Here is a 27,969-nt window from a genome sequence, read left to right on the forward strand (position 1 = left end):
CTCGCCGATATTGTACATCACATCACATGTAAAATCGATTACTTTATCTCTGTATTTTGCATTTGTTTTGTACAACCCGCACCACTGGGTTGAAAACTTTACAATTTTTTGATTACTTAATTAATTGTGTGGCAGTGTAGGTATGTGAGCCCTTGGAGTGTGGTTAGGGACAACAGCATAGGGTAATGAGTCCCTACCCAGTTCTCAATTATTTCAGTGAATGGTTCCATTGAATTGGTGATTGTGGGAATTGTTGTGTTCGACCCTAAATTCATGTGCCGTACTGAAAATGATAACCCCAGCGACATTAGCCACTCATACCACCTATCCCAGAAATACTGCTATGACTTTTTATTTCAACACATTTTTTTGTGATTCATTGATGTAAGGGTGACATCGTACAGATACTTTAAGAGGTATGGTTATTTCTTATTGGTCCATGTTTATTTGCTTGCAAATTCTTCAAATACTCTTTTTCGGAATTTTGAACTGACAATATTAAGTTTGGAAAAGATAATGAAGCCAAAGAAGGATGTGCATCATCAATATCTGTATCATAGTGTATCAAATATATGTATATTTTTATCAAGAAAAATTTGGCAAAGTCGACAAACTTCTTAAAATAGATTAACTTTTTTATTTTTTAACTAAAATAAACTAATAAAATAGTATTTTATTTTTACCCAAATTGATAATTTGTCGAAAAGTTTGTAAAGAAATAGTTTTAAACCTATCATTTTCCTTTTATCGAATATGTATGTTTCACGTTTGGAATAACCTAATCGTCTTTTTTGTCCTTTTGAGGTTATTTCGCACAATTTCTAAGTAGGTAGATTGTCAACTCTGAACCCGAGCAATTATTGAATTAAAAAAATTATATTTATTTATTTTTAAAGTTTTAAAACAAAATATATTAAAATTTAGAATAATAATGAATTTTAATTTCACCAAAAAGTAAAAATGTATTTAATCTAATAATTAATAATAAGATAGTAAATAGATAAATTAAATGAAGTGTCTTGGTGATACATGAGAGAGTACATGATTCATGAATCATTCGTGATGAATGCAAACACGTAGTAAAAGTATTGAAACATGTTTTTAAACTATTGATTTTTGGAGGAGAATTGTTAAGTTTTTGCATGTTGTTTTTATACCAAATTTATATTAATAAGTATAAAATAGTTTAAATGGTAAACCTTCTATTAAAACAATAATTATATATACATTTAAAATATTTAAGAGAAGTATACGTACTTATATTTTATATTGCGTTATAATAAATTACAGTAATCATTTTAAATAAAAAACATGCTTGGACAAAACAACTACGAAAAACATTGCCGTAATAAATTTTAATTATATTATAAATAGAACAACATACTTTTCAACAGAAAGTAGCTTGCGATTGTTGAAAAAAAAAATCAATTAGTTTGAATAAAATAAAAGAGGAAATTAGTTACAAAAATTAATAAAACGCTCACTTGATAACCAGGAAGAAAATAAGTTTTAACAGCACTCGAACATATTTAGCTAACATAACTGTTGTAAAATATCATACTGGAAATAGACTGTACCAAAGTCGCAATTAAATATGATACTTGAACTTACACTTATAAGTAAAAGAGTTACGACCTTAATTATGAGTTAAAATTTTTATTTATTTATAAATATTATATCCAATAATTTTTGTCCAGTAATATTTGTATAAAAAATAATTGAAATGAGAGGATTTAGGTTTTTAGGAAGATAACAATTTTATAAGAAATGGAGAATGGAATTATTTTAACTTTTATATATAATCCTTTTAACTGAATAATTATAACTCTTTTTTATCAACTTTAAATTGTATCTTCTAATACTCATCCAAACATGTCTTTGTCGTAGTTGCATGTATATATATGTATTGATTCCAAAGTTCAAAATTAGTTATTGTTTTTAGTTTTTAAAGGTAAAAAGTCAAATAATTAAATAAATACTAAAAATATTAGTAATATATGTTTTATACACAAATATAGTGATTATGTATGAAAGTAATGTTATATACGTCTTTAGAAATATTTACCCATTTAATTTATTTTTCTTTAAGCGTGATAAAGAAAACTGTGAGAATTACCAATACCAAAATTTCAAACTTTGCAAAATATCATTTGTGGTGGATAGAGTTGATTTTCAAAAAATGGCTAAAATATTAATGTATTTTATTTATTATTCTTTAAACTTAAAAATGAATTGATGCAAAAGACATTATAAATTACTTCTTATAAACAAAAATAACAAACCAACTTCAATATTGTTTTTTATAGAAAAAAGGCGAAGGAATAACTTGTATGTTTCAATTACCTGTAAGTAACAGTAGTTTTACCAAATATATTCTATCCATAAAAGTTAAAACAAAGTGCAAATTAGGGTTGGAAGAAATAGAATTTTTGAGAATTTTTATTTTTAAAAATTAAAAATACCATATGGAAAAAAACTAATCAATTCAATTTCTAAATATTTTTATCAGAAAAAGAAAGTATTTAACATTTCAAATAGAGAATAAAACTAACAGAATAAAGACTAAATTTGATAAATTTAAAAAAAATTAATAATTATCGAAAAAAATTATCAAGAGACTAAAACTAAATAATGTCGGTACTAGACATGCAAAAAATATCACACCTAACACAGAATTTTTAAAAATGAACTTAATATAAAATATATATTATTAAAATATATAATTAACATATATTTTATTAATATTAATTGAATACCAATACTGAAATTGTGTGATATGTCAAACACATAGATGTGAATAAATAGGAATAAAAAATAAGTATGGAACCCACTCAATGTTTAATTTTATAAAACATACAGAATAAACAATTATATTTGAACAAATTTATTTTTGGCTAATTGTGAAACTAACACCGTTGACTTATCTAAATTTTTAGCAAAGCTTCATAATAATTTATTTTCCTAATTTTATCACAAAGTACATGTTATATTTTCTCCTTCTCTTCACATAAATCAAAGACATTACTCGTTTAAAGACAAATAAAAAACCCAAGATATAAAAACCAACAAAAACTCAAGGAAAATTGTTAAATTCCACAAAAAGCATCATAATTGCATTAAATATTTTAACTTTCTACTTTAAATAGTCTAGTTACTTTAACTTAAAATAATCTCAATCACCTAAATTAATGAATATATAATGATCATTATTATTATAGTTAATTGAAATTAAAATAAATTTATTATTCATAATTATTTTAATTAAAATAATTATCTATTCTGATAAATTTAAAAAAAAAATGAACTGTATTTTGGCAGAAAAAAATACAGTTTAACTGATTATCTGAGATCTGTACTGTGTATGACAACCTTTTTTATATATGAATAATTAATAATTGATTTCTTTTGTGTATAAATGAAATATGCACATATATAAGATATTAAATAGATAATTAAAATTATAAATGAAATAAAGCCTTCAAAATATCAGAAATTAAAATAAATATAGTGTTGAAGATTCATTTATCATTATTGATGTTATTTAAAATTAATTTTATTTAGTTGAAAAATAATTTTGATCACCACCTAACACTAGGTTGTCTTCATTCTGAAGAAGACAAAAAGCGTAGAGTGATGTGATTATAAACATTGCTATAGATAAATTTTGTTTACAAGTATATCATTTGTTAAAATTATTTACATCATAATTTTATATATTTGAAGTTAAATATTCATGATTTAAATTATCAATATTTTAAAAATGCGTTTAGTTTAATTAACTAAAATTAAAGTATGCATTTACTTTTAATATTAAAAGTGAGTTAGTTTTTTAATATACAGTGAACATTCGTTTAGGTTCGCATTTTGATTTTAGAAGTTTGATGCGGATTTTATTGGGATGCGGACTTATGAAGTTTGATTGAATAATATTACAATATGAAATATTAGAGGTCATATAATTACAGTATTAAATATTATATGTGTTGAAAATTTATAAAGATGGTGACAATACGAGAGATAAGAGATATAAGAGATATGTTACAGGATAAACTTGTTATTTTATTTTATTTATGAGTGAGTTGAATATTTCTCCTTATTTATCATCTATTTATTATTGGATCAGTTAAATCAAGTTAATGGTGTATTTTTCACCTTTTTTCACATCTTACACAATAATCAACTGGCAATCGCACATGAGTGAATTGAAAATAGTTATCAAATAACTTTACTTGATTTTTCATAAAATTATTAATCTGATAATTTTTACTTTCAAAATACAGATTTATACCAAATACAGACTTAATATGAATATGGACTTAAACGAATATTTCTTCTATGTTATCAACTTTTATTGTGTTTGTGTAGAAATACTTATAATAAATAGAACACGAGAATTGTAATTTATATTTTAGTTTAGAAGAATTACAGTTGATGAAAATGCTTCAATATAAAGAGTAATTTTTCTTGAATAATTTTTGTCCGCAAATATAATCGTATTTTATATTTTCTAACATTCTATTAATTGTAATTATATTAATTTTTTACAACCTATTGCAACTTTGAAATATCTAAAACTATTTATATACAAATAATTGTATATATACATCTCAAAAATACTTTATCTATGTAATATTTATAATATACATATAGTCATATAAAAAAATAATATAAAATGTCTCGGTCAAATTCATTACACTAAGCAAAATCAATAAATTATATTTGATTCACTTTTTATTTGATAATATAATAACTTTTAATCGTATCTTAATAATTTAGACTAATTTATCAGATTTTATATTAAAACAATCTTTTATTAAATATATTCTATAAAATATAACACTTAAATTATTATATGTTAGTGTAATCGTGATGCACAAACGAATCTCCGCTTCTCACTAACTTATTTATTAGTAATATATATGATATTATTCTTGTAATGAGTTTCATATTTAGTAACATGACCATTGTGATCACCATTTTATGTACCACTTATCACATATTTATAAAAAGTTTGCAACACACCGATAAAAAAACAATATCCATGAAAGGGTCTTGGTATGAATTAAAAATTAGAAATAACATATACATCAAGAACTATAATACCTACACTCACACATGTGAGTATTCTCATAATCATCAACTATATACAAAACACACCAAAAATTCATTATCTTAAGGTTTTGGGTTAAGAATTCTTAAGACGATAGATTTATGGACATTGATCCTTATATAATGTTCAACTTTCTCACTTTTACTTAACGTAAGACTTAGACTCACACTTAAATCCTTAACAGTCACATGCACAATATACACTTTCAAATAAAACATAGTATATGTCTCTTGAATATTACAAGTATCTTTCATCACTTACAAATTCAATAATAAATCTTATAATTACTTAATTAACACGAGATTTTTGGTTGTGTGACTTGTATACACTTACACAAACATTACAAAAGTAAAGATATTGCTACTATAATTCATAAGCCAAACAAATGTTTACTAATAAATACTATTTTACGAGACCTTGATATATTTTTCCCAAAATCTAAAAATAATGTAAAATCACCCATTTAGTCTCAAGGAGAAAAAAAGCTAAATAAATTATCTTCCCGGACTCAAATGATATGATGCATATACAATGAATTTTGTGAGTGAATAACTTGATTTCAATTTAAAAAAATATTATGTACTATAATTATATTTAATTAGATGACATTTAGATGAACCTCAAATATTAAATAAAACATCTTATAAAAAATAATATATTATAAATAAAATGTTAATGTTTCATCTGAATACTTAATACAGATTATTTGAAATATATTGTTTAATTTACGACCCTAATTTCATAAAACTAAGATTTATATTATCTGTGAGAAGGTATAATTAAAATTATATTTTATTAACTTACCATTTAGAACTCAATATTTAAAAAACAAATATTTACAAACACATGCATACATACTTATTCATCTAGTATAATACATATAGTTTGAGATTTTATATAAATACTTGATGATAAAATAAGTAATATATATATATATATATATTATATTTTTTTATTAAAATTTGTAAAACAATTATAAATTAAAAGAATATTACTTTTAATATATCATATTTTATCATTAATAGATGTGTTAAACAATTGACAGGTGTACAGTGTCATGTTAATAAAATTATTAAATATTTAATACAAGAGATATTTAGATAATTATAATATAGTATTGTTTTAATGATTAAATTTTAAAATAATACAAGTGTGGGATTTAATAAATTAAAGACAATAAGTCAATTTAAATTTACTTGTTAATATAACAGAAATAGAAAATAATATTATTATAATCTAAAATATAAATAATTATAATTTATTTTAAACTTTTATTATGATTATTATTTGTTCTTTTGTATTATTTTGATCAAATGATATATTATAACTTTTATTAGTGTATAAAAAAAGATTTATTAGAATTTAAAAGATTGAAGTAAACAAACATTTAAAATATCAATTATGTTCTTTGTATCATTTTGATCAAATGATGTATTATAACTTTTATCAGTGTATAAAAAAAGATTTATTATAATTTAAAAGATTGAAGTAAACAAACATTTAAAATATATTTTAATTTGAATATTTGTTTTTCTTTTATATTTTTTAAAAAATATTTTTAAATTTTATCAATTATGTTTCATTAATGTTTGCAAATTTAATAATTGTTTTAGTTTTCATGAAATTTTATTTGGTATTATAATATAAAATGTAAACAATTATAATTTATTTTAGAGTATTTGATATCGAATAAACAATCATCATTCTAATATTGAATATTTGATAATATTATGTTTCCTTTATCATAATTTTTTATTATTTTATAACAAATAATTAAAATTAATATTGAAGTAGTAAGAAAATGAGTATGAGTATGTGTACGAGATTATACCTGTTACCCGGTGAGAATGGAAATTGGTCAAAAATTTAATAACCATTGAGTTTAGGTATAGGGATGTGAATGAATTTTTTTTACGGAGATGGATATGAGATAGCAAAATCCATGCCTGCCACGCCCTGTTGCCGTCCCGGAGGATTTTATTGTCACATTTTTTAAATAAAAATTCAATTAATAAGATATGTAAAATTTGTTTAGGACGTATGTTCATAAAACCCATATATCCCAAGTTCATAATTAATGATGATATTTTGTGTTTTATTGTTGTTGGCACCAACACAGTCAACGGTCAAAGTCGCGATTGAGTTGACCAGCAACAAGCTACCACTGTCTCTCTCACTCTCGTTTATTATAATAATATCATACTTCATATACATGGATGCACATATCTACGAGTAACGTGCTTCGTCTTCATCTCTCTTCTTCTGCCAAATCCAATGTCGCCACCGATTCCTATAAGCTCCACCTATGCTTCCACCTTCTCTTATTCTGCTTATGTCTTTCCTTCCGTCTATGCTCGCACCAACTTCACCAGGATCAATCTTCATCTACCTATCTTATGCCAATTTGAATCTAAGGTCATTTTTGCTTCTTCGCTACTCCAACATTCTACAAATTCGACAAATTCGCTTAACGTCCTCGCATAATTCATTCCGACTTCGCTCTTGCTCGTTTTTTTATTTCTGTATTTGTTTTTGTTTTAATTTTTTGTCAGGGCAAATTTTTAGGGGAAAATACCTGAGGTTCAAAGTCAATGAAATTTCGCATATAAGTTTTGTTATGTCTGGAGTTTTTAAATTGTGGTGTGAAAATTGTATTTGACTTTTCCTTTTGAAGAATCGGTTTCGCTTGCTTATTGTTTAACCATGTTATGTTATGAATTAGGATTAGCTAATATCACTCTTGTCCTTTGTATAGCCATGTTAACCTTGCCCGCACTGTTCGTATTTCTGTGTGTCTACAGGATGTTGGATATCAATGTTTTTTGTTGTTCATTACCTTTTTATTTTAATTCTTTCGAGTTCTAACCACCAACTTTTGCATGTAGACAGAGAAACCGCTGACAAGAAGGTGCGCCCCCTTTCTTGAAAGTTCATTGCTATCTGGTAATGGTGTTGTGGCCTCAGAAGAATGGAAAACTGTTCCTGATATTTGGAGATCTTCTGCCGAGAAGTATGGTGACAAAATAGCATTAGTAGATCCGTATCATGATCCTCCTTCAACTATGACATATAAACAGGTCTATTTTTTTTTTCTCGTTATATCTTCTTTTCGGTCTAGACGGTCTAGACATGTGAGAAGACCGATAAAAGCACTAGTTAGAAGAATAGATTGGATTGGGGATATCACATATGTAAGGTAGATGAAAGCAAAGGAAAACTCTAAGTAGCTTATATGGAGAACTAGTTTTTTACAAAACTTAAAGACACGGTACAGAATGTGAGTGTGGTTATTTTGAATGATTGTTGAATTATATGTTATCGTGTTGAGGCCATATGCTGCACAATATTACATTGTGATTCAAAGTAGAATTATATTTAATATAAAGATTTATTGACAGAATGCAAACAATTCCAAGTAATCATAAACTTTTATAAGCTTGACGTATAAAATTAATGTTTTTTGTTCCATTGTTGAATTACATTACATGAGAAATATATCCGAAGTCATGTCATTTAGTGGCATGCTATTCTGATTCTCTATATCTGTCTAATCAAAATTTCAGTTGGAGGATGCAATATTGGACTTTGCTGAAGGGTTGAGAGTTATTGGAGTAAGACCCTATGAAAAGCTTGCACTTTTTGCTGATAATTCTTGTCGCTGGCTTGTAGCAGATCAAGGTGTGTAGAGCAGAGTTTATTTTCTTTATCTGTTCTCATTGTATTGTGTTTCGGAACTGCTAGCTGCACAACTTATATGTGCATATGTCCACAAGCTTTTCAAGCCAAACAAAACTAAATTACTTTTTTAGATTTTTGTTAGCACAATAATAACATAAGCAAAATATGAGATGGTGCCAATATATTGTAAACAAAAACTATATTTGCAATTTTGTTTTGTAAAAGGTATCACCCTTGTTTAAATATTATGTTTTAGAATAATTACTTTTATTATGGCTTTGTGTATTCAGGATTACCGTTTAAGTCTACAAAAATTGGTAAATAGGAGGCTTCTATGTTGCTTCCAATGCAGTTAGCCTACTTATAGAGCTTCTATAACCTAAATTTTTATGTTCGTATTTTATTCTTTGAAGAAAATGCCAAGTAAAATATTTTGGTAATTACATTTCTCTTCATCATCTTAGTACAAAGCTGAACATTCTACCTGTCTTGTGTTTACTGAACGAAAATTAGTTTTTATACATCTGGACTGGTGCTAAGCGCAATAGCAGATTTATAGCATTCACAAGCTTGTGAGTTGGGTAGTACCTATATACACCTACCAAAGTAGTTATTTTCTTTTTAATCACATCCATATTATGATTTTAGTTTAGGTATGATGGCATGTGGGGCAATCAATGTGGTAAGGGGTTCGAGGTCATCAACTGAAGAACTGCTGCAAATATACAACCACTCTGAAAGGTTTAATTAATACTTTTGGTCACACAGATTATATCAATTATTGTATATTTGGCTACTTCATAACTCATTCTACATCTACCTTAATTTGAAATATGATTTTTCAGTATGATTAACTTTCATTTATATGTGTAATGCGGTCCAATTTTGAGACTTGTCACCTAAGTATTTCTGTTATTAAAATTAATGCATACTCAATCATTTGACATGTACATGAAAATAAATGCACCGGGGGTCTTCACCATGCCTTCCAGTTTCTGTGAGAAATATATTGTTCATTTGATTTTGTAGTTAGACATTTATATGCACTGAAAACAGAAAATATGGGACGGGTCAACTTCATCTTGACAAGTTCTAAGAATTGATGTGAAAAAATAATATCAAGAGATAATGTGAATTGGTTTTGAATAATAACATATCTAGTCTGGAAATGCTTGGATTTGAGTTTGGCCTTTACTAGAGTAGTAGAATGTAGGAAAGAAAGACCATTCACCTGAGCGTTAAAAGATTTAATCCATATTAGTTGAATTGCATTTAAACAATAGCAGTAGCAACAACAATAGGAGTAGGAATAGTATTTCACCATTGTAGTAGAAGTTAAGTTTGTTGAATACAAGCAATAATGTTTATACTTACACGTTCATTGTCTGTGCTGGTGCATTATCACATTTTTAAATGCCAGACTCTATTGATTATTCAATAGAATGTTGCTAACTGCTGCTATTATTTTTCAGTGTTGCACTAGCTGTCGACAATCCTGAAATGTTTAATCGAATAGCAAAACTATTTTGTTCGAAGAATTCAATGAAATTTATTATTCTGCTTTGGGGAGAAAAATCAGGCCTAGTCAGTGAAGGAGAAAAGGAGGTGCCTGTCTATACTTTCATGGAAGTCATACATTTGGGACAAGAGAGTCGCAGAGTATTGTTTGATTCCCTTGATAATAGTATGTCACCTGGAACTTGATCTGCAAATGTGGATTAAATATATTTATCATTAAACTGTGCTATCTTTTGTCCTTAGGGAAAGTACCTGAATATACACTCACTCACACACACAGAGACATGGGGGAGATACTTAAGCAAAAAGATAGGGAAGTACTGCTAGTGGATCTAAGAATTCCTCCATAACAGATAAGATTAAATATAATAAAAATTGAAAATCAAAAAGAAAAATTGGGGGTGGGTTGGGCAGGGAAATAAAGAATGCAGCAAGGTTACCAAATCTCTATGAACATCTGAGATAGTAATGACCACAGAGAAGCCAAAAATGTAACTCCTTCCCAATAGAGTTACGTTTAATACTTTTGTTATTTTATATTAAGAATTATGTGCTTGCTTATTTTGCAGTAGAAGAGACATATTGATCTTTGTATTTATCATCTAAAGGAGCAGTAATCCAATTCTCTAAAACTTTGTTTGTTATTTCAGGGAAGCACTACTTGTATGAAGCAATCAAATCTGATGATATTGCTACTCTTGTATACACGAGTGGAACTACTGGAAATCCAAAAGGTGTTATGCTAACGCATCAGAATCTTTTGCATCAGGTTTGATGACTAACCTTTTAGAGTTTATGGTGGCAATGGATTTTTATACAGGATGTGTTGATTTTTGTTCAGAGGATAGAAAACTATGTTGAGGTTATGAATTAATAAAATGTATCTGAATCAATTGTTATGAATATTGGATTATTCCATTTCTAGTTGGACTGATTGGAGCTTGATTGGTTGGCAAAATATTTTTGTGATATTCCTCTGCATATTGGTTGAGTTGATGTGTAGGCTGGGGTAATGAACGGCAATATTGCTTCAACCAACAGTCATGCATATTGTCTCCATCTCTCTCGTTACTTCATTACTTAATTCATGTTTAGGTTGATGCCTAGGCTGGGGATAATTCACATTCATTGTAGAGTAGCTGCATATTGTCGTCTCCATCTCTCTCATATCATATCTTCCTTACCTAATATATGTATTTCCAATTTTATAATAAAATTTTATTTGAAGAAAAGTGAAGAGTATAACTAGGATAGGATAAAACACCCTCTTAATATTTAGTACAACATTTGTACGTTTGAATATATATATATATATATATATAGAGAGAGAGAGAGAGAGAGAGAGAGAGAGAGCACATTGGAAATGTGGGCCTGCTCAGTCACCTTTTGTTAATCTTTATGTACTTTTGTTTTCTTTTGTTTATGAAGTTTTCCAGGTTTTTCAATTGGTTTCAATTAAAGATAATTCTTGATTTTTAACTGATCATCAAGGTTGTTTATCATTTTGTAATGAATTTCTAGATAAAAAATTTAGGGGATATTGTACCGGCTGAAGTTGGGGATAGATTTCTTAGCATGTTGCCTTCCTGGCATGCATATGAAAGAGCTTCTGAATATTTCATCTTCTCGTGCGGTGTTGAACAAGTATACACAACTGTGAGAAAGTTGAAGGTATTATTACTTTAATATGTTTCATGTATGGTTTGTTATAAAAAGACAATGCATTGTCTTATGTATTAATATCCTACTTTTTATTCTTTAAAGGATGATTTGAGACGTTATCAGCCACATTACTTGATTTCTGTCCCTTTAGTTTATGAAACTTTATACAGGTAATTCCTTTTTCTGGAATTGAATGAACTTAGTCCATTATATTTATTGAAAGGATTACATGTAATTATTTGTGTGCACACATGAGTATTCTTATTTATAATGAAGAAGAGATATATTAATAAAGATAATTAATAGTGATAAATATTTCCATATTCGATGTAATCAAATCATATCTTTAACATACCTCTATGGTACCATCTTACAAAGGCTATTTTGTAGGGTTGAGTTGTGCTCAACTCACTTTGTAAGAGTACTTAATGTCAATTGTGAAAATTGTATTTATTCTTGATTCTTGTAGTGGGATACAGAAGCAGATATCTACAAGCTCCCTTGTTAGAAAACTTGTTGCACTAACATTTTTAAGGGCTAGCTTGAGGTACATGGAATGCAGACGTATTTATGAGGTATGGTCATCTGCTCTTTTTGTAGGTCTCCCAAAATCATCTTTCTCTACCTTGCAATCTGTTTTGTATGCTTTAGTAAAGACTTATTTCACAGTTTTTTTTTCTCAAAAGAAGACAAAAAATAGGAGTTGTAAGTGAGCTTATCCAAATAATGAGAAAGAACATAGATTAAGTGGCATTTTGTTGATATGATGTAATTTGGGCTACATTATGTACCGACAAATTGGATTTTTCTCCTAACGTTATATCCCACAGGAATAGGCCCAACCCTTCAATTGCCTAATTCTATCTTACTCTCACTTATTCATACTTTGGAGTGAACCCTTCAATTCATCCTTGAAAAATTTAGGCTGGTCACCTAAATCCCCAATAATATGAATTCCCTCATCAGTCCCTAAAACAAGGATCTATATGACCTACACTTTGTGGTTACCTAGGGACTATAATGGGATTTTTACGTTCTTATGGATGATATGTTTTGTCATATTTCTCAAGGACAAATTTAGGGAGTTACTCTCAAATTTATTTCTGATCAATGTCATACCTCGTATCGGTATTACTTTTGGCACTTATTGCATCAATATAAATGTCAAATTAAATTAAATTTATGAGCGGAAGTAGTTCTAACACTGCTCTAACATATTGCTTTATTTAAATTATAAATTTTGAACATTTGTAGGGTAAATGTCTAACGAAGGATCAGAAGACACCTTCTTATCTCCTATCAACGTTGGATTGGTTATGGGCTAGAATTATTGCCACAATATTGCTTCCAGTTCATTTGTTGGCGAAGAAATTGGTCTACAGTAAAATTCATTCAGCTATTGGAATTTCAAAGGTCTTCCATTCTTAAATATGCTTTATAATGAAATAGTTTGTGTTTGTTTTACTATGTCTCTTTTTGTGGAGTGCCATACTGACTGATTGCTCTTGCAAAAAGTTTGGGGAAAATAAATGCAGTTTAGGATTAAATGACCACTTACTTGGTTAAAGAAGTTTAAAGAGCTCTTAATGAGTAATTTCTTATGAATATTTTTGTGGGAGAAATCAATTGTTGAGGGGGAATGGGGATTCTATTACTATTCTGTTTTGCTATTAGTTAAGGGGGGTCTTTTTTGTTGTGGAGGAGAGCAACTGCTTGGGTTGTTCTAGAGGAGCCTAGCTCTGGGCAGTGGGATTTGTTATCCTTCTGTACTTTCCTTCCACTGGCAAATAATACAAATATCAGTGTTTACTTCTTTTTTGTACTTTCTTCTTATTTTTGAGGTGTGGGTCTGTAACAATGGATCACTTTCTACTCATGATAAGCAAAATCCTCTGGCATTTTGCAGGCTGGAATAAGCGGTGGTGGTAGCCTATCTTCTCACGTGGATAGATTTTTTGAGGTATGATACTTCAGACATGTAACTTTTAGGCAGGGTTTTTCTTTTTGAAATTATTCTCACGTTTTTTAAATAATATGCAGGCTATTGGCGTGACTGTGCAGAATGGATATGGTTTAACAGAAACTTCACCAGTTGTTGCTGCTCGACGACTTAGTTGTAATGTAAGCAGTAAATTTATCAACTGCATTAATGTTGTGCAAGACGAGTTTATCATTTCAACATGTCGTTTCTCCCTTCTATTACCAAAACTTGTTACTCTACCTATAATGAATGATTAAGCCTGTCATTTTATATCTTATTTGAACTCCTACTGCTTTCTCTCTCTCTCTACCGTAGTGCATAACTGTTTCTCTCAATCTCTCTACCCTTTTAGAAAAGTAAAATAGTAAATTGAGAACAATTTTTTGGGTTTGTTAAAACAAAAAGGGTAAAATGAGAGTTCTACTAAATGAGGTGTGGACATGCCTGCTTAATCTGCAGTTCTTGTTTATAATTACTTTTAATGTTTATAGTTATTTTTCTTAAGATACCGTCATTATACTTACTGTTAATAACAGACACACTGAACATTTTGCTTTTTGTCAACAGTCTATCTAGAGCCAGATAGTCATAATAATTACATAATTTTCATTCATCTAATTAGTTTGTATTTTGTGTTGGCTAAGAGTTGTGATTATATCTGAAAATGTTATCAATGCAATCTTTTGAAGATTATTGGGTCTGTTGGTCATCCAATTAAGCATACGGAATTCAAAATCGTAGATTCTGAGACTGATGAAGTTCTCCCACCTGGTTCAAAGGGAATTTTGAAAGTTAGAGGTCCACAATTGATGAAGGGATACTACAAGGTAATCTACTCTATCAAAATTCAAACATGTGTCTTGGGTTGACAGGCGTGTTTATACATCTGTGAGACAGAAAGAAGGAGAGGGAGAGGGAGAGAGAGAGAGAGCATGTTTTGAAAATATAACAATTTATTGGGCATGTACAGATATAACAATATGCATATCTTTATTACATTTCAGGCTTTTTTTTTCTACCTCTTTTTATACTGGAGTTTTATTATTTTAGATTTATTCATTTATAAATATTTGACTGTCTGTCAAACTTAAATATCAAGCCAAGGAATTATTTTCAGATGAATAATTCTATTTTATCATGAAATATATTTCCCATGATGTACCAGTAACTTGTGTAATGGTCATAGCAATCAAGAAATGATGCTAAAAGTTCACAATCACTTGCACGGAATTTGAGTTTGTTTACATAAGCTGGATCATATTGTGTCCGTCACGTGTCTTATTCTTGTATCAGAATCCTTCAGCTACAAATCAGGTCTTAGATAGGGATGGCTGGCTGAATACTGGGGATATTGGTTGGATTGTTCCACATCATTCAACTGGGCGGAGTCGTAATTCCAATGGAGTAATTGTTGTTGATGGTCGTGCTAAAGACACCATTGTGCTTTCTACAGGTACAACAGAAGTTTGTGTACGTTGATCTTTGGATCCTATGAATTAATATGTCCTCCTTTCCTGTGTGTTTTCATGTGTTTCTGTCTATTATTGGATGTGATTAACGGATACTGTTACTCTGCTAGTAAACGTAAACTTGGCATTTGTAACTGAACAGATTCAAGCTGCACTTTCCCGTCCATTTGTAACTGAACAAACACGTATGCATTCCTCATACAAGTTTTTTTTTTTTTAATTTTGTTAATAACCAAAGGGTTTATAGAATTTTACATTTTTGGATTATATGAAATTGTTCGTGATGTGAAGAGAAAATTGAAGAGTAACTAAATTTACAGCCACAAAATCATTGTTTAGAGCAAACATTTATTTTTTTAATATTTATTTTAGGTTCCTGCACTAGAAGGTGTACCTAAGATATTATTTAGTGACATTGCCTCACATTATAATAGCTGCTGTTGTCAATATGGAACATAATTTGGTTATATGATAAAATATCAAGAGTGATACATATTACATTTTATTATTATAATTTTTTTTTTTGCTACATACTTCGTGTTTTATTCAAATTAAACCACTTTATGTCGATAAAATTATTATACTTGTATTGTTTTCTCTTTTTGCATATTTGTCTTCAAAACAAAGTTAGAGTTAAGAGACTTAATAACTCTGTTTCATACAAGATATCAATTTTATAGTATGAATATAGGTGTGTATGAACTATTTTAATCATACTTCTATGTAGTCTACATGAGCTCCTATTCGTTTGAGCTTAGCTAAAAACAATCAAAGAATTGATAATCATATCACATTTAAAAGTTTCAGCTATTTAATAATTTTTATTAACAAAAAAATCATAAATAGTTTCAGTAACTTTGTTTTTAATTTTCTATATTATTTGCTGTTTAAACCTCTGAATTAATGTTCCAGCCCTGGAGGGGAATTAGCCACTTGTTAACTTTAATGATCTTGTTCTTTTTGCTGTTAAGTATTGGCTTTCTTAGTTGTCATATGTTTGCTGTTAGGCTTAAGGCTTATTTTCCATTTTTTTATTAACTGCAACTTTGATTTTGCGCACTGCATAAAAGGCTTGTTGGTCATCAATTTTTCCCATACTAATCACATGTTTCAACGAGAGCAGGTGAAAATGTTGAACCGGGAGAGATTGAAGAAGCTGCCATGAGGAGTAGCCTCATACATCAAATTGTTGTTATTGGACAGGTGAATTTAAATCTTCTTGTTATTATATGGAATACATCTCCAGGTATTACAAAATGCAATAATTTTACTTCTTTAATGACTACTTTAACATATAGGATAAGCGACGTTTAGGGGCTGTCATTGTTCCTAACAATGAAGAAGTCCTAAAGGCAGCAAGGGAGTCGTCAATTATAGATCCTAACAGTTCTGATGTCAGTCAGGAAAACGTGACCAGCCTAATATATAAAGAATTATGGACATGGTAAGATCGTGTCTCACTTCTGCTTGTTGTAATGAGTTAGAAAGAAATTTATGCCTTTATATTGCAATGACATATTATATACAAGGACATCTTTTTAACTATAAAACAGTTATAATTTAGTTTAGGTTTATGAGAAGGCAATTGTTTGAGGTGTAATGAAATACTGAACAAATATTTTGTATCTTATAATAGAATATCTGCTTTACTTAAGTAATGTAAAAAGTAGCATGTGCCCTGCAAAAGAAGCATGAAGATAAAAGTAGACTTCACTGAAAAGGAAATTATATCTAAGATCATGGCGTCACGCTTTCTCTTGTCAAATGTGGAATGCAACAATTAACATTCCAACCCTTTCTCACTAGGTGCAAAATCAAATAATATCATGTTATAGGGTCGTACATTATGTTCATATACAAATTATTGACTCTAATTCCTCTTCATGGTTTTATCTGTATTTCTTCTCAATCTCTTTCTGTCTCTAGCAATTATGCTACCCTCCACTTGACCACTATCTTTATAGGTCTTCTCCATACGTGCACAAATTACTAAAATGAGTTTTTACCATATATTTTACTACATTTGCTATCTACACCCTTTTCTTGTGAGTATCCATTTCTAGTTCTATTTTGTGTAGTATTTTCTACTCATTCAATTCCACATTTTCTTTTTTAAGTCGTATAACTACAGATTTTCTTAAGTTTTAGTGGGTTTAGTTTGGTCTGTCCAATCTGTTTTGTTTGCTTTATTTCATTAATGATATTTTAGTGTGATGCAAATGATTGATACATGTCAACTTGGTTGGGGTTACAGTCTTGTATAGTGATGTCTTTGTACACTTTTGTGAGAAAAAACTAGTTTTATTTCTTAAACTCCTGTTTCTTCATTGTCCCTTAAATTGTTTTGATACCCCGCCCCCTTTTTTCCTGTCTGTGATGCAGGACATCAGAGTCTCCATTTCAAATTGGACCAGTCCTTGTCGTAAACGACCCCTTCACGGTTAGATTAAAATTCAAAGTCATATTTGTATCTGTATACTATTTAAGGAGCTGTATTAACGTACCTGATTAATGTTTACTACCACTGCAGATTGATAATGGCCTTATGACACCCACCATGAAAATTCGAAGAGATAAAGTTGTGGCTAAATATAGGGACCAAATAGAGAATCTATACAAGTAAAACCTTAGTTCTTAATGCCGACGTATGGATTTTACTGTATACTGAAAGTAGGAAAATCCTTAAAACCTTTTCCGTCTGGTGACAATTCTTTCACCTTTCCCCTCTTACAGAATGTAGAATACTGTTTCTTTCTTGAAAGTTATATATTCTCACTAATGTAGAATACTGTTTCTTTATTAAAAGTACCGTCTGGTGACAATTCTTTTGTTATTATATATATTCTCACAATACACGAATGGATAATGCTATTCACTTGCAATTTAATGCGTTAAAATGGATTTAACAGATTGACGCCAACTCAAATAGCTGTTATATGCCTTTCAACACTCCCAAATTCAACTTACTCATAGTTAAGTAACAGTTTACAGGTCAAGTGGCGTCGAAATAACAAGTAATAGAGAAAGATTATTGCTTAAGGGCTAAAAATCATTATCAGCGTGCTTTGATTAGCGCTATGAGAATCAATCCTAGTCAATCGGGAAGCAACAAACCCCAACTTCTGTATTTTACTATGTTTTTGTGTTTGACCTGAAAATATTCATACATGCATGTCTTAGACTTTCAAACAATAGCACTAAATTTGTGGAAATTTAAATAAGAATTCGCAAGTCACCAGAAGTCATTGCAAGAACAATTCCCATCTTTAAAATGGTGATATCTTTTTGCATCTCGGACATAAATTTCCCTATTTGTTATAGTGCTGATGAGTTTCAGAACAGTATGACAATCTCCACATACACGAAGATTTTTCACTATACGTATTATAGTCCCTGGAACAGCCTTTAGAAGCCCGTAAGCCACAGCCAACCTCTCACTGTGCCAGAAAAGTTGTCTTTCCTTCTCTTGTTGATCCATGTCATGTAAAACCGAGCTAGTATCAGGAGTATAACCCCTTTTCCTCATCTCTGCATCCAACTCCCTAATTAAACCTATAATCTCATTCTTCATTGGGTGAGAAGTCTCTCCAGCATAAAACACATGGCTTTCCTTTCCCAAGTCGATGCAGCTATAACCTGGTTCCTTTTTACTTCCATCACCATCATTAACTTTCTCACTTTAGAAACATTCTCCCACATACCAGCTCCGGCATATACGTTAGATAACAATATATAAGAAGAAGATTCTTCTGGTTTTAAATGTAATAGATGATCAGCAATCCTAACTGCCATCTGGGTGTTACCATGCCGCTTGCAAGCACTAAGCAAAGCAGCCCAAGTGGGTTCATCAGGGCTGACTGGCATCGTTCTAATGAGACTCTCAGCCTCATGAAGGTGCCCTGATCGACTAAAAAGATCTAGCAAACAAGTATAGTGCTGAAGAGAGGGTTCAATTCCATAATCTTCAACCATAGACCTGAACAAAGCCCTGCCCTTGCTAACTAGGCCAGCATGGCTACATGCATGAATCAACCCTACAAAGGTCACCTCATTTGGCTTAACCCCAGCCAAAACCATGCCATCATACAGACCCAGAGCCTCCTCAGCCTGTCCATGTTGGGCACTGCCAACAATTATGGAAGTCCAAGAAACCACATCCTTTCTGCACATGTCCCAGAAGATATACTTTGCAGCAACAATGTCACTGCATTTGGCATACATATCTACAAGTGCATTGCTTATAAACAAGCAAGACCCATAGCCAAGGGCTATAACCAGAGCGTGCATCTGTTTACCCAGCTCCCAAAGAGCTAAATTAGCACAAGCACCAACCACACTGGAAAGAACCAAGGGGTCTGTTACACTAACCCCGTCATGCCGCATTTCAACAAACATGTTCAACGCCTCGAATCCATTCCCACTCTGGACCAACCCGGAAATCAAAGCAGTCCAAGCAAACAAGTTCCGATACGGCGTTTGACGAAACAGTTCAAAAGCCTCCAACTTTCGCCCCCTTCGCGCATACCCAGATATCATGGCAGTCCAAGAAATCGAATTCAACGAAGAAATGGAGTCGAAAACGGCACGCCCGTAATCGGGCAACCCGAATTTCGCGTACATGTCGACCAATGATGACTTGACAACGTCATCATCGGAGAATGGTGAGAGGAAGAAGCGAACATGCACTTGTTTCCCTTGTTTCACGTGAAGAGAACCCAAGTTAGAACAAGCTTTGACGAGGGAGGCGAAGACGAAGTGGTCGGGGTGGAAGCCTGCGGCGAGAAGGGAGCGTGAGATGGAGAGGGCACGGTGAGGGCGGTTGGCGAGATTGCAGGCGGTGAGAAGGGAGGCCCATGCGACTGGGTTTCGGCGGGGCAATGCGTCGAACAGTTGGATTGCGTCTTCTACGAGACCACACTTGCCATATGCATCTAAAAGTGTGTTGGGGATTGGTTCATGGTGGTTGAGACCAGCTTTTATGATTTGTGCATGAATCTTCTTCGCCAGGCACGGGCTCTGCCTTGCCACGGAGCACAGTTGAGAATGGAGAAACTGAGCGACTGACATTCAAAACCTTCATAAACTTTTGCAATGGCCGTACAATAAATACTTTACCACTGTTTCTAATGGAAGATTAGTTTCGCACCATTAATTATGTTTACTTTAAATTTGAGATTTCTGTTTTGTTTCAGTTTCTTCAAACTCTGTGATATGATGAAGGTTAAATAAATCAACACTTAAATAAATCACAGTTTCTTTCTTGGCTCACGAGGAGAAGCACCAGAAGAAAAGACGAAAAAAAAGAGCTATATTCATGCTTCAATCTGTGAACTCAACGCCAGTTTGATAAAAGATCTTCACAAGATTTGTTATCAACAAAATTCTTCATTTCCCTTATGTTAATGAACATGAATTTTCCATAAAACACTTCTTTTTTAAATAAAAATAAGTGCATAAATTACTTTCTAAATTAAAATGAACTTCTATATAAACAATTTAAAACACTATTATGTATGTCGGACCTTATCGTGGGTTGGGCCATTGTTTGGGTCGTAGGTGGGTCTAGGTCTGGGCCATGCTCCTTAGTTCAATTATTGTTGGTCTTAGGGACCTTGTCTGTAATACTTTAAGTCTGGAATGGTCGACAGATGTCGTCTTGTCCTTTGAAGTAGGCGGCCTAGGCCGCTTACGTTTGTCCGTTGATTCGTTTAATAACTGCTTATGTGCTTGCGAGACTTTATGTAGGCGGGTTTAACCGTGTAGTTTTGTTAGACTGCCTAGATGTAGTACACCAATCTTCCAATCTTTGTTGATGAAGATATAACGACAAAGGATGAAAAGTGTGAACAGTATTATCAGGCCGCCTAGGTGCAGACAATATTCAATTTATTAGAAGACTAAAATAAGAAAAATAGAAGTAATTAAAGAATTGTTTATTATATTGATTCTATAGGTTTACGGTTTTCTATATGAAATAAAAATTATTTTTATAGAAAATAATTTTATTTGACTTATAATTTATGATGTAACTTATTTAAATTTATCTTTAAATGGAACTATTTTTTATACTAATATTTTGAGAAGCAAATTTATTTAAATTATATTTCAACAATTTTATTTAAATTTTTATTTAAAAAAAAAAAAGATTGTTTACGACAATTGAAGGCTTGTTGCTATTATCATCATGGTGTGAATTGAAGGGAAAAACAAGTGACAAAGCCATTCTCACTGCTTTGTTGATGTATATTTGAACACTTTTATGTTGCAATTTGTCTCACAGTACTTGATATTGCAATCTTAATCTTATATGCTATGCACACTGAGTTAAAGTAATTTTATGTTGAAAAGAATTGCAATTTTACAAATGATTTTTTCTTATTCGAAATTGGAATTTGAAAAATGTGAATGTTAACCTCTGACTTCAAATGAAATGCTTTAAACAATTGATGACATTAAGGCATCATCTATTATGTTAAAATAAAATTCTAAATCGTACTATTCTTTTATAGTTTTACATGATGATGTAGGCATATATTTGAATAATATTATATACATTCGAATGTAATTTAATTCGATTTTTTTTTGTTATTTCTTAACTTTTAAGTCCTTCTCTATAGTTTTTCTTATTTTAATAAAACACTAAACAAACTATACAAAAAGTAAACGGTTTGGGTAATAGATGAAAATGAATATAATTGACAACGGTCAAGTGTGTTTTAATTGCATTTATTAATTATTTTCAATTTAATCTACTTATCTTTTTCTTTTGAAAATTTTTGTATCATAATTTAATTTTTTTAATTGATATGTGGAGTTTTGTTTGACACAATTAATTATTTAAATATATCGAATTTTAAATTAATTTTAAATAACAACTTCATACCTATTCATTTTTTTTTAATTTTAATTCGTACTTATTTCTAAATTAAAGTAATGATACTTTGGTAATTCATAATAATATTTAATTATTTTTTCCTCACGTTAATTAAATTCGTTATAAATTTTTCAGTTACTTCCTATTTTCTCTTAATTCAAACAAATTCATTTGTATCTTAATTAACATTCATTTCTTTCTCTTTTTTTTTTTTTTTACTTTCTTTTCAATGCAAACCATTCTTTACTAATTATTAAATACTATATTTGCCCTGGATGGAATAAATTTAATTTTTAAACATGGAAAGACAGTTATTATGGAAAGCGAAATTGCACACTTATAAACCTATAAAGATTACAAGAAAATTTGAGTTTAAAATGTATAAGAAATTAAATATCTATTTAAAAGTTAAAAGACACGTAAATACTATTTTACTAGAAACATAGAATATAAAGGATGTTTATTTGGAAATGAGTGGTTTGTAAGTCTCATTTAATATATTAAGTAAAATAAATGGTTTTCTTTTTTTGGTTTCTAACTATCATGGGAAGAAAGAGAAATGAATTAGAGTAATTTAAAATGGTAAATATTAAAGTAAAGTATGAAATCTTGTTGAAGTTAAAAAATAATATTTAAAACATTCTATCTTTTAGGTGCACTTGTCAAACTTTGATACTCTTTCTGATTTGTTTGATTTGGAAAACATGGATTGATGGGTAAGGACAAGATAGCACAGCTCAACTCAGCCACACATGTTTTCTTGATCTCATCAAAATCTGATTTTAATGTTTTTTTTTTCCATCCTTTGTAGCATTATAAGAAGAGATAACATTGAATATTTATGTCTTAAATACACTCTCTTAGCTCACAAAGTGATACAATACGATAACACTAATATCTTACAATCAAATGTAGCATAAAACTAAAAACATAAGTGAAGAAAAAGTAGTGTTGCAAAATTACAAATTGTATATTCGGTGGTTTCATAAATAAATACTGTAAAGTATACAACTTTCAATATTTTATAATTTAGTTTAACTTGTAATTAATTACCATATCTGTAACGAGTATGAGTTAAAAAACGTATTTATAACTTTTTAATTTACAAACTCTGAAAAAATAGTTTGATGGAATGTAACTATAGTAATCATCTTTGATATTTCACTATGACTTTGTCAATAGAAGTAATCCATCCGATTTTTTTTTTTTAAATTTATGAAGTTTATTTTATTTTATTTTCTATTCAATACGTAGAAGGTTTAATTGACTTTATGTAAATAATTCTATAGTTGACTTCAATTATTGCCAAAAATATTGTATATATAAATTACAATATTCTTAATGTCCATGGGGCAAATTTTAATCGCCAGTACGTTAAAACATCAACTTTTATTAATTTTATATGGACAGTACATTTATTATTTTTATTTGTTATTGGTACAAATTTTAATATATTATGATATTTAAATTTTAAAATAAATGAATATAAGTATTTTAATTTAATTATATATTTTTTACATATCAAATATATTATAATTGGTATTTAAATTTAAGAAAAATGATTTTTTGATATTGACAATTTTTATTTATAATACGAGATGATATTTTTTAGTGACTTTCTATTTTTTTATTTTTTTATTTTTTAATATTTTAAAAATATTTAGAAGATGCTATTATAAGAGAAAGTTGTCAAAATATCATTATCCTGAATTTTATTAGATAAAAATATATTTCATTTTATATTTTTAGAATAAAAAATTATTTAATGTTCTTAATTTGAATAAACACTGTTCCTTTTTTAAAATTAATTATTTTCTTAATTAGTTATTTGAATGTCTAAATGATAATAATTAAATAACTTATTTAAGCAGGGAAAGGATACGTATAATTAACACATGGAGAGGAATGAATAGGGCGAACAGTCCAGAGAGAGAGAGAGAAAGAAGAAAGAGGGCCCACAGGGATGGAGCATGGAATGCATTGAGATTTGCGTGATTCATCCAACCTGGACGCGATTTATACAATACGTACAAAGACCACTTTGATGACTCAGTACATACCAAATACTAACGTAATACATCACAAAACAACATTGTCTCTGCAGTGTTGTGTTCTGCCTGGTAACTGCAATTTCTCAGTCCTATCTGATTTGCACCACGTGAATCCCCAATTCCCCCTTTTCCTTTCCCTTTATTTATGCCATCATCTTCCTCTCACAAGCCTAACCCACAACACAAGAGAAAACAAGAGAAGAGAAACATGAGCAACGCCCATGGATGCTGCAAAACAGGACCAGGCTACGCTTCACCGTTGGAAGCCATGTCTGGTCCAAGAGAGTCTCTCATTTATGTCACCGCTGTGTATTCAGGTAACTAATTCATCTTCTTCCGTCAGCTTCTGTGTATTCAAACGTCTGCTACTTGCTGCTTTTTATGCTCACTCCTTAACTCTTCAATACACTATACCATTCAGGAACGGGAATTGAGAAGCCTGACTATCTGGCCACAGTGGACGTAGATCCAAACTCTCCCACTTTTTCCACAATCATCCATAGGCTTCCTGTTCCTTTTTTAGGTGATGAATTGCATCACACTGGCTGGAATTCATGCAGCTCTTGCCATGGAGATCCATCAGCTCAGCGACGATTTCTCATCGTGCCTGCGCTCGTGTAAGACCCTCATCCGTTACCTTCACTCACCCACATGCATGGAGAAAAACAATCCTACTTTACTGTGTTTATACTTTTTGCAGCATGATGTTTTTTTTTTTTCAGTTTGAAGTATATCCGACACTTTTATTTCTGTTTTTTTTTTCCTTTTTGGCTTTTTCGGAAGAATTCAGGTTGTAAGAAAAGTGAGAATATGTCATCGTCTAACAGGAATTCATGAAAGCGTTATGGAAACCGTGTTTGTGTGAAAAAAAAAAAATTATGCCATAATTAGAGCACCATCTTCGTGGAGTTTTTCTTTTGTCTTCTTCCCTTTTTCCTAACGCATATATGTTTTGCTCACTTATTGAATTCGAGGAACTCTTACGAAATATATCAACTTTATTCTAGTTGCCTTTTTTGTTTCCTCTACTTTTAAATTACCTTATTAAGTCTACTTTTTGTCATGTTTCAGATCAGGTCGCGTGTATGTTATTGATGTGAAAACAAATCCAAAGGCTCCATCTTTGCACAAAGTTGTTGATCCTGCTGATATCATTGAGAAGACTGGATTAGCTTATCCACACACGTCTCACTGCCTTGCTTCTGGGGAAATTATGATCTCATGTCTTGGAGATAAGGATGGAAATGCTGAAGGCAATGGATTTCTTCTTCTTGATTCAGAGTTTAACGTGAAAGGAAGGTACTACTATTCTAGATATTTGATTGAGAAATGTGAGAATGCTTTTTGGAGTGTCGAAAATTTCCTGACTGTACCTAACATTATTCATCCCTGCATGTGCTTGCTCCATGAATCTGTTAGATCCTCTGGTTTTAAATGCCTATCTTGGATTTAGGTGACATGCATGCAGATGAAATGGTGTCAATCATACATTGAAATAAAGTTCAAGGCTGAGAAGACGAATTTAGTGAATATGTTTACAAAGAATTGTTCATTTACATAATTGTTTGTGTATTAACCATTACATGTCTTACATCATTGACTAGCAGCAATTGTACTTGAAACTTATGCTGTATCCTGCTTGACATTGCTTAGGTGGGAGAAACCAGGGCACAGTCCACAATATGGATATGACTTTTGGTACCAACCACGACACAACACTATGATAAGCACATCATGGGGTGCTCCCAAAGCTTTCACGAAGGGTTTTAACTTGGAGCATCTCTCTGAAGGATTATATGGCAGGCATCTCCATGTATATGACTGGCCTGGGGGCGAACTGAGACAAACACTGGACCTTGGTGATTCAGGGCTTCTACCCTTGGAGGCAAGTTGTTAATATAATCAGGGGAGATGTTGGGGATGCATTTATTGGATTTTTTGTATTTCAAGCCCGTTTACTACCTGTGTGATTTAACTATTACTGTACTTTCCTCTTGCTTTTGCAGTTGTAATTGTAAGCCAATTTGCAAAACTGGCATATTTTATAACTAATGTACCTTAAATGCAGATAAGGTTCTTGCATGATCCTGCTAAAGATACAGGTTTTGTTGGGAGTGCATTGACAAGTAACATGATACGATTCTTCAAGAACCAAGATGGATCATGGAGCCATGAGGTATATCAAAATAGTATCTATTCTCGCGTCAAAATCAATATATCAATATCCTCAATACTTACAGACTAAGCTTACTTTGCAGGTTTCCATATCAGTGAAACCACTGAAAGTGCAAAACTGGATTCTTCCTGAAATGCCTGGGCTTATAACTGATTTTCTGATTTCTCTTGATGACCGGTTTCTGTACTTTGTGAACTGGCTTCACGGGGATATAAGGCAATATAACATTGAGGACCTTAAAAATCCTAAACTCACTGGACAAGTATGGGTAGGTGGACTTATCCAGAAAGGAAGCCCTATAGTAGCTGTAACAGATGATGGAGAAACTTGGCAAGCTGAGGTTCCAGAGATTCAGGTAATTGCAATCTTTCCCCTATTCTAACTTATCGCATAATACATGTTAGGAGTTAACTATTTGTTGGACAAATACAAACGAATTGGTCAAAATGGATAAGAGATGAGTGAAACATTACTTTTAATAATAATATTGTTCTAAACTTATTTGTCTTGTTACTGGTAAGTGGCTGATATTAACAGTAAGACATTGGTTTTCAGGGGAAAAAGTTGAGAGCGGGCCCTCAGATGATTCAATTGAGTTTAGATGGGAAGAGGCTGTATGCAACCAACTCATTATTTAGTACATGGGACAAACAATTTTATCCAGATCTTGTCCACCAGGGTTCCCACATAATACAGATTGATGTTGATACTGAGAAAGGTGGCCTGAAAATCAACCCTAACTTCTTCGTGGACTTTGGAACTGAGCCTGATGGTCCTTCTCTTGCTCATGAGATGAGATATCCTGGTGGTGACTGTACTTCAGATATATGGATTTAAGCACACATCTCATTATTTCCCTTTAACAAAGTTATCTATGATGTGGTTGCAATGAGTTATTTTTCTATAAATAATGCTATTGTGAAGACTATGAAGTTTCATAAATGTGTTGAGCTCATCTCATCTAAAAATCCTCTTTCTTTGTCTGTCTACAGTTTTTTGTACCTTTGTGGTTACCACCAACTTATAATAAGTGTGTGAACAAATTGGTCCATGCCCCCATTTAACCAAAGATAAAAAGGAACTTTGAGAATGGGGAAAGACAAAAAAATAGAAATACAAAGCATATTGACGTGTAGAAATGACAGAAGTGATTGATCGTCAACCTCGGAGAAAAAATGTGTTCTGAATTTGACTATGGCTTTCTAGATTAATGACCAGACTTGGAATTCAACAAATTTATCTGGTTCTATTCTATCGACAAAACAACAAAATGCATATAAAAAGTAATTTTGTATTTTGTAAAATAGTTCGTATGCGATAACGAACTAAGCATGCCCCGGTTTCTACAGTTCCAGCGATGAATAACTCGCATAAGATATTAATCACATTATTTATCCAATTACAATTTTTAGACAATTTAGTAGCACTATGTTCTCAACATGTTTTCCTT

The 27,969-nt window shown here is 30.7% G+C and overlaps 3 protein-coding genes across 4 annotated transcripts; 2 read left to right on the forward strand and 1 right to left on the reverse strand.

Annotated features, from left to right (window-relative positions):
- Window positions 1-7,306: 7,306 nt before the first annotated feature.
- LOC114192295 (probable acyl-activating enzyme 16, chloroplastic) lies at window positions 7,307-18,254 on the forward strand. 2 transcript variants are annotated; one of them, XM_028081985.1, is made up of 18 exons: window positions 7,307-7,525; window positions 8,000-8,187; window positions 8,674-8,788; window positions 9,442-9,529; window positions 10,261-10,472; window positions 10,957-11,075; window positions 11,828-11,977; window positions 12,071-12,138; window positions 12,438-12,543; window positions 13,223-13,381; window positions 13,875-13,928; window positions 14,009-14,089; window positions 14,639-14,776; window positions 15,243-15,402; window positions 16,542-16,621; window positions 16,717-16,862; window positions 17,801-17,858; window positions 17,949-18,254. In XM_028081985.1, exons 2-18 carry the CDS (start codon window positions 8,173-8,175, stop codon window positions 18,039-18,041), a joined length of 1,842 nt encoding a protein of 613 aa, XP_027937786.1. In that variant the 5' UTR covers window positions 7,307-7,525; window positions 8,000-8,172; the 3' UTR covers window positions 18,042-18,254. The 2 variants fall into 2 exon arrangements, with proteins under 2 accessions (XP_027937786.1, XP_027937777.1); XM_028081976.1 differs by having other exon boundaries at window positions 7,320-7,525; window positions 7,996-8,187.
- A 135-nt stretch (window positions 18,255-18,389) lies between these two features.
- Window positions 18,390-20,828, reverse strand: LOC114180392 (pentatricopeptide repeat-containing protein At4g14050, mitochondrial-like). The gene is given in 2 exon segments (XM_028066705.1): window positions 18,390-19,066; window positions 19,069-20,828. Coding segments are annotated over 2 exon segments (1,833 nt in total). The 5' UTR covers window positions 20,486-20,828; the 3' UTR covers window positions 18,390-18,650.
- A 3,545-nt stretch (window positions 20,829-24,373) lies between these two features.
- LOC114180401 (selenium-binding protein 2-like) lies at window positions 24,374-27,508 on the forward strand. Its single transcript, XM_028066717.1, has 7 exons — window positions 24,374-24,660; window positions 24,765-24,960; window positions 25,415-25,642; window positions 25,997-26,228; window positions 26,412-26,519; window positions 26,602-26,874; window positions 27,075-27,508. The coding sequence occupies exons 1-7, from the start codon at window positions 24,489-24,491 to the stop codon at window positions 27,354-27,356; spliced, it is 1,491 nt and encodes a 496-aa protein (XP_027922518.1). The 5' UTR covers window positions 24,374-24,488; the 3' UTR covers window positions 27,357-27,508.
- Window positions 27,509-27,969: the final 461 nt, after the last annotated feature.

This window comes from Vigna unguiculata, chromosome 1, assembly GCF_004118075.2.
Source record: "Vigna unguiculata cultivar IT97K-499-35 chromosome 1, ASM411807v1, whole genome shotgun sequence".
In the NCBI taxonomy this organism is placed as follows: Eukaryota; Viridiplantae; Streptophyta; class Magnoliopsida; order Fabales; family Fabaceae; genus Vigna; species Vigna unguiculata.